This window comes from Macrobrachium nipponense, chromosome 15, assembly GCF_015104395.2.
Source record: "Macrobrachium nipponense isolate FS-2020 chromosome 15, ASM1510439v2, whole genome shotgun sequence".
Classification (NCBI taxonomy): Eukaryota; Metazoa; Arthropoda; class Malacostraca; order Decapoda; family Palaemonidae; genus Macrobrachium; species Macrobrachium nipponense.
The window spans coordinates 7,474,764-7,483,279 of record NC_087208.1 but is presented as its reverse complement, the minus strand read 5'-3'; the positions used below and the strand labels follow the sequence as shown (position 1 = coordinate 7,483,279).

At 34.8% G+C, this 8,516-nt stretch overlaps 1 protein-coding gene across 2 annotated transcripts in view; it reads left to right on the top strand.

Moving 5' to 3' along the window:
• The window catches only part of LOC135226986 (protein VAC14 homolog), a 179,637-nt gene that overhangs the window by 124,312 nt on the left and 46,809 nt on the right, over positions 1-8,516 (top strand). The window contains exons 10-11 of one of the 2 annotated variants that reach the window (XM_064266699.1): positions 729-852; positions 7,575-7,749. In XM_064266699.1, coding sequence (XP_064122769.1) covers positions 729-852; positions 7,575-7,749 — 299 coding nt within the window. Of the gene's footprint in view, positions 1-725; positions 853-7,574; positions 7,750-8,516 lie in introns of both variants that reach the window. The other variant, XM_064266698.1, reaches the window with a different exon arrangement.

The following is an 8,516-nucleotide window of genomic DNA, read 5'->3' as shown; positions in this document are numbered from 1 at the left end:
TTGGTGATGAGATAATGATAATAAAGAACAACCCTCTCCAAGATCAATAGAAAGAAATATATCTTGTCATCCAAAAGTCCAGAAATTGACATTTAATTCTACTTATGGTTATAGTAGACACCCCCCACCCCCCCATATTCACAGGGTATGGGTACTATATCCTCGCCTGAAAATAGCTAAAATCTGTGAATACGTACTTAAAACCCCTCTAAAAAATGCTGAGAACTGCCTATTTTGATAGTTAAAACACACACACACACAAAAAAAAATGCTTATTCGTACCTGAGTGTTTTAATAGTTTTATCACAAAAAGTACATTTAGTCATGAAAATGAAGTGAAAATACAGTAATGTGTAAACATTTCGCTGTGAAAAATTCTGTGAATAATGGGTTATATAGGTTCTATAGAAAAATCTGCGAGTAGGTGAGTCTGCGAATAGCAGGGGTCGACCGTCTATTTTTTTCAAGATTTACTTTGGCTTAGGAATGACCAACTTAGCTAACTTTTACTGTTGTCTGGTTTGCTAGAGTAGTGTAGAATAGTAATTGTATGTTCGTGAATTTGTGTTACAGTTTTCTGTAATTAACATTATTCATTTTGGTGTGATAAGATAGTTCCATAATGCACAAATACAGAGCAGTTTGTGCTTTTCCTTAGGAAGAGTGAATGTACTGGTATATTTTTATAACAATCCATTACCTATTTCTTAATTTTTTTTCCATAGCAGCAGCTGCAGATGATGATGAGAAGAACAGCGTGGATGAATACTTTACTAGGTTTCTAAGAAACCTCCTTCACCTTTTTGCCACTGAGAGAAATTTGCTTGAAGATAGAGGGCCTTTCATTATAAGGTAAATAATGTATTCATATTATCTGCTGGATATCAACTTTTAAGTTATATGGACTTAGTTTGATTATCTTAACAAACGATTAACAAAAGATTCTACTTATATGGATATAGCAAGCTAATACATACTACAGTCTTGTACATGAAAAAAATTTTTTAAAAGTTTGGAAACCAACCATAGAATAAGTTTTTTCATGAAAGACAAAGTTGTTGTGGTTGTATTTTGTGAATTCTGATAGAATAGGGACACTTACAACTTGATTGAGGCAAAGTTTTGATAACCGTTTCAAAGAAGAAAATTAATATGAACCAGAGGATGATTAAATGGAAGGAACAGGAGTGATTGTAACATCTGAGGAGGTTGAAAGAGCCATTGGGAAGTTATAGAATTAAAGTCTTTGAACCATCTGAAATGATTAGCAATTGAATAAAAGTATGTACCTTGAATCACCAAGGAGCATAAAGAATATATGGTAACCTTCTCAAGGAACAGATAGGACCAGAAGAGTGGGAAAAGAATCTTGCAATAATTATATACAGAGGAAAAAGGATGATCTACAGCGGGGAAATTATAGAATGCTTGAACAATGCTGTGAAAATACTGGAGAAAGAGCTAGAGATGCCTAGAAACATTGTTTAAGTCTGGATTTCTTCATGCCAGAGAAGTTAGCAGTCTTTTATAGTATGGCAACATTGGAGACTAGTATACCACTTATTTGTGCATCTTGAGAATGTAATTGTCAGAGTTATAGTACAAGCATTGCCAAGGCAGAGGATACTAGAAAGACTAATTAAGCTACCAATGATACTCATAACACTAGCTTTAGAGTGAAAACAGTGGCGGATTTACCAGATGAATTCAAGATACAGTAATCTCGTGATGATGTGGACTAGTAGGGCCAAGACCCTGTTCGATAAGGTCAAATAAAACTATGAGTGTAAGGCAGCAACTCTGTACCCTTACCCCATCATAAACTTACAATATGGGAAGTATTTAGGTAGCCTACCTCTGTTTACCCACAGCCTACCATGTTTTTACCACCATTAATGTATGTTATAAAGCAGCTTTAATGTCATTTAACATATTGAATTCGGTTGTTTTCCTTATACAGGTAATTTGATAAATTTGTCTTTTTTATTCATTGTTGTGTTTCCTTACCCACCATTAATGAATGTTATAAAGCAGCTTTAATAACATTTGACATATTGAATTCAGTTGTTTTCCTTATACAGGTAATTTGATAAATTTGCCTTTTTTATTCATTGTTGTGTTTCCTTACCCAGCATTACGCCAAGTACTACACCATTTACAATGTGCCCAGAATGGGCTTTTTCAGTATGCTATTTTAAGAACATTACGTTTGCGCATCCTTTTCCAGGGTTTAATAATGTGAGCTCGGTCCCTTGCACTAATTTTCCCTTTGGTAACAATTCGGATTCAGCTCCAAATTTTTCGGTCCCTCCCTCTCTTCCCAGTGGTAACAACGTCGTGGACTCAGTGCAAGGTACCCGGTTTAATGCGGGTATTCAGCAGTATCTTGGAACACATTTTACATGTAAAATGGCTAATCCGTTCCAAGCCCTCCAAAAACACCCCAGTAAATTATATTTCCAGGCCTAAAACACATGTTCTAGGGTTACAACGCCGATCCGACGGAAGAAATATGACTCCAAAAAGGCAAAATACTGTACATACTTGAGTAATATTCAACTGCATGTAATGTTCAACCCCATTTTTACTGCATATATTAGGACTTTAGCATATGTCCCTTAACAATAAGCTAGCGTATGTTAGCGGTTGCTACGTAGCCTAGTCTATGATTCTGACATCTAAACCTAAGAGCTAAAAGCTTAGAATATGCCAATAAAATGTATAAATAATCAGTATGTACTCATTTCAAATAATTATTAATTAATCATTAACTATAATACACAAACAAACAAAAAACAAACATTCCAATCAATTGTTTACATTCAGCTCTTAGCCGTCTTACGAGTATCGAACGAGCGCCAAGCAATCATTTTTCCTAGCAAACAGTAAGCCATAAATTGTCATTAGTATCTCTCTTCAACTGATGAAACTACCAAACAGTATAATAAACATTCATTTCTATTCTTTATTCTATCTTTACCTAATGGAGATACCAAGTTACTTGACAACTATAATGAAACATACGTATACGTAACGTAATAATAAAACAGAAGAAGAATTCTAAAAAATACGTATTTGTTGGCAGTCTGATTTATTTTATATTTTATGATATCTAATTCACAATTTTTTTTATTAAATATATTGCATGTACTCATTTCAAATAATTATTAAGTAACCATTAACTATAAATAAATAAACAAAAAAAAGCTTCCAAACGTCTGTTTACATCCAGCACTTACGAGTATCGAACGATCGACAAGCAATCACTTTACACAGTAAGCCATAAATTTTCATTATCTCTCTTCAACTACTGAAACTACAACAGTATAATAACCATTCATTTCTATTCTTTATTCTATCTTTACCTAATGTTTTTTTTTTTTTATTAAATGTATTGGATGAATAAGTTTTTCAATTTACAGCATCATTTTACCAATAGAATACTTAAAGCACAAGGGGTAGATGCTGACCAATAGGAGAGCAGGACCTTATGGGGTGACTAGCATCAGGAACCAATGGGAGAGCGGGAGGATGGTGGCGAGTTTACTTAGTTGGCGGCCGCGGGAGTTTTAAAATTGTTCTCGGTGGTCCGGCAAATCTCGGGACTTTACAGCAACAACCTTTCGTATCTTGAAAACTTTTCGTATGTAGAGCAGTAAAATTTTTCGCATTGGCTTTCGTATCTCGAGTTTTTCGTAAGTAGAGCCTTTCGTATCTCGAGGTACTACTGTGTGTATATATATATATATAGATAATATATAATATATATATATATATATATATATATATAGATATATATATATATATATATATATATGTACGCATATATATATATAAAGTCATATCACATTACCGTGATTCATATACATATATCGAGCTACAAATGTCCTTTATTAATATCATTCGCTCTACCCCGGAATTAATATATTTTCATATGTGTTTAACCGAGGGGGAATTTATTAAGCGATAATAGAATTGCCGGCCGACAGGCTGCCGGCAATTCTATTATCGCTTAATAAATTCCCCCTCGGTTAAACATATATGAAAATATATTACCGGGGGTAGATAGAATTAGATATTAAAGGACATTGTAGCTCGATATATATATATGAATCACGGTAATGTGATATGACTTATATAAAGACTACGTTGCGGGCAAAAGCACTACCACGCTACCAAGGACAAGATGGGCTTGATGCAGTCTCCAAAACAAAAATACCCTGAGGCGTGGCAGGTATTTGAGATGGGAGGTGGCATAAACTTATATCTCTTGCGGTGGCGGGGTTGGCTAAGGCTTCACTGCCAGTCCTAGAATTGAGAGGTCGATGGTTCGCGCCTGTCGGCCGGCAATTCTATTATCGCTTAATAAATTCCCCCTCGGTTAAACATATATGAACGTATATTAATTCCGGGGTAGAGTGAATTAGATATTAAAGGACATTTGTAGCTCGTATATGCATCATGGTAATGTGATATGACTTATATAATGACTACGTGCGTGCAAAGCACTCCCACGCTACCGAGGACGAGATGGGCTTGATGCAGTCTCCAAAACAAAAAAAAAATACCTGAGCTCAGCAGGTATTTTGAGATGGGAGGCGGCATAAACTATATCTCTTACGGTGGCGGGGTTGGCTAAGGCTTCATTGCCAGTCCTGGAATTGAGAGGTCGATGGTTCGCCCCTGTCGGCCGGCAATTCTATGATCGCTTAATAAATTCCCCCTCGGTTAAACATATATGAAAATATATTAATTCCAGGGGAGAGCGAATTAGATATTAAAGGACATTTGTAGCTCGATATATATATATGAATCACGGTAATGTGGATATGACTTATATAATGATACGTGCGGGCCAAAAGCACTACCACGCTACGAGGACAAGATGGGCTTGATGCAGTCTCCAAAACAAAAAATATCTGAGCATGGCAGGTATTTGAAATGGGAGGCGGCATAAACTTATATCTCTTGCAGTGGCGGGGTTGGCTAAGGCTTCACTGCCAGTCCTGGAATTGAGAGGTCGATGGTTCGCGCCTGTCGGCCGGCAATTCTATTATCGCTTAATAAATTCCCCCTCGGTTAAACATAGTATATGAAAATATGTTAATTCCGGGGTAGAGCGAATTAGATATTAAAAGACATTTGTAGCTCGGTAAAGAGAGAGAGAGAGAGAAAGACCCTCCCTTCCTGTCACATTACTTGATATATTTGACAGCTGTTGGTCCTCAGTTTGGTACCTGGAGTTCAAAAGAAAGATGCGTGAAGACTGGAATTTCCTTCATTCTTACATAATTTTTTAATTTATAAACTAAATCCTACTAATTCACTATAGTATTTTCTTTAATGAATTGATTGCTCTTTACATTTATATTATTTGAAAATTAGTAAATCATTTATTTATCATACAGAAAACACATCTCTGTAAGAAAGAGAGAGAGAATTATTATTGTTAGTATGTGATATCATTTAATCTTATTAAACTTACTAATACAATATTGATCAATATTAATATTTTAGAATTATTAAGTCATTTTTGTATCATAAAAATGTATTTATTCATGAAGATAACATCAAAATACACAAATTTGGGATTATTTATCGTCGGAAAAAACCTGTGAATAGGCGAATTCCCTGCAAATAATGGGTAGATAAGGTCCAGAGAGAAATCTGCAAATCTGTGAGTCCGCGAATCCAGAGAACGCGAATACGGGGGGCCCCACTGTACATACTAGTACCATCAAAATTCTTTCATCTCAGTGAGGGAGAGAGAGAGAGAGAGTTTCTCTATCTGTCTGTTCTCTCAGAAATGTTAATTTATGTACATGCACTTTTAACCCTTCCAGTGAAACGGAGGGAGAGAGTTACCGCTATGACATACATATCTCGTGTGGCAAAAGAACAAGAGAGAGAGAGAGAGAGAGAGAGAGCATGTTTTCCAAGAGTGGGTAAATTAATATATACATATATATGTATATATATCTATATATATATATATATATATATATATATAGTATATATATATATATATATATATACCACCCCACACCCACACACAACCACACACACCACACCACACACACACCACACAACACACACACACATATATATATATATATATATATATATATATATATATATATATATATATATATAGCATATAATTTACCTGCTCTTGGAAAATATGCTGGGGGTGCCCATGCCATCTAATGATGAATTGCATAGTTGGATAACAAATACAGAGTACATTGCATTATGAAGATGGGAAGCTCTCATTGGTAGGTTTGTTCACTGCCTTCATAAATGTCTCTTGGAAAATATTAATGATACAAGAATTAACTCTTGGGATGCTGCAGTTGTTTCAGGCTGATCATTCATGATACAATATATAGGTGTAGACTTTCATACCATCCTTCATTTTGATAGCCTCCATATAACTTTCCAGAATACCAGTGACTAGTTTCGTTTAGCCAGTAATATATGACAGAATACGTGACATATTTTGATGGTTGTATTTCAGCATTGGCAGATCCCATATGCTCACAGATGCCTAGAATTTTGGAAGGCTCATAAATCATGAAGGCTTTGTTCTCAAATGACATGAAATCAGAGTGGACATCATGTGAGAAGAGAACAGAGAGAGTGGTTTTAAAAGTATTCAGAGTGATAGTGAAGTGGATGTGGTGGTAACATGGGGCTCCTTCAGATGTGATTGTTTACCAAATTGTCTATATCAGTTCATAAGCTGCCATTTCAGTTTTATTCTGAGACAGATGTCCATGTAAAGGGGTACCACTTGCAGTGTGCCTTCCATGACATACTGAAGATGACACTTATGATTCTTTGCATTATCCCTTTTGCCACAACTGCATGATTTGCCTTTCATTTTTTATATCTTTGGTTTCTTCATAGCTGTCCTACTTCTGTAACTTCATTTCTCCAGTGTCTTACCTCTTTCATTCCTTTTACTGTACCTCTTCATATATTCTTTCTTCCAACTGACTTTCCATCCTCTATAATGTTTCCTATAGTAACTACAAGGTTGTCCTCTTGTTACATCTTTCCAAACTTCTTACTATCCATTTCCCTTTCAGTGCACTGAATGACCTCATAGGTCCCAGCTCTTGGCCTTTGTCCTAAATTCTACATTCTATCCTATCCTATTTTATTCTATTCTCCAGTCTCTTCATAGCTGTTAACTTCTTGAACTTTGCCTTTCTTCAATTTTCATATAGGTTAGCTAATGAGAAATACAGAAAGTGTTCGGTGGTTTTGGTAAATTAATTTATGTTGAGCATAATAACGTAGGTAAATTTAGCAGATGTAGAACCTGATCCATAAATTAACAGATGCACTCCTTTTGTTGAAGTATGATATTGTTACAGAAAACTGCTACTTTTAGACTAATTATGATTATTGGTTTTCAAATGTTGTTTGTTATGAGCATGCCAGGTAAAAGCACTTCAGCTTATTTATGATTTCATTTACAATTATCATGTGAATATTTGTCTTAGTGATAATGTTAGAATACTTGTTTTACAAAAATTTATTGGTTTCTAATTGTCTTCTTGTAACAGGCAATTGTGTGTAATGTTGAGTGCAGAGGACATATACAGGACGTTGGCAGAGTTACTTCAGGACGAAGACAACTTAACTTTTGCTTCTGAAATGGTTCAGACATTATCTTCCATACTTTTAACTTCAAAGGAACTTTTTTCTTTGAGACTACAATTGAAAGAGTTAGCTACAGTAGTAAGTAATAAGTTAATATTTTTTTATTTTTAAATGTCCATTCAATTTCTAATAAAAAAATAATAACAAGACATCATAGAATAAGTGAGGAAAAAAAAAGGGCATTGGATATGTCTAATTTTTTTTAGTTTTTGTATATTCTGCTCATTGAAAGGTATATTTTTTATTTCATATAATTCTTTTTCAAGGGATTTTAAAGATTTTTTGCAGAAATGAATGAATGGATGCTCAAAGAATACTGCAAGAATATATTTTATTTTCTGGCTCTCACAGTATTGTGGAGTCTTGATATTCCCTTATAATATGTATTACTGTATAGGCAAACAACTTGAGTTGCACTATCAGTCTAGTCAGAATCTGTGACTACTATATTGGTATTGTTTGACACGTCTTTGTTTTCATCTTTTAAATGCCCGCAACTAAAGATTTGGATGGTCAACTAAGAATTTCAAAGGAGAATCAAAACTTAAAGGAAACTAACATCACACAATTGTAAGTCACAGTAAAACTAAAAAATAAGGCAATGAAAATGAAAGTGGTAAATAGTTTTTTGATAACATAGTCGCTGTCTCGTCCTCAAAGATTACCCTTTCTATGGTCCATCCAGAGCTCCATGGTGACCAGACTAATGTCAGAGAATTCTCTTAACTGATCCTGTGGCAGGGTATTGTGTCGTAATGATAAACATTATAACATGTGATAGAGTCTAAATGGACTCAGGATAAGAGTGCACTTTCTATTATCCTCAGCAAAAGCTAATACCCAGT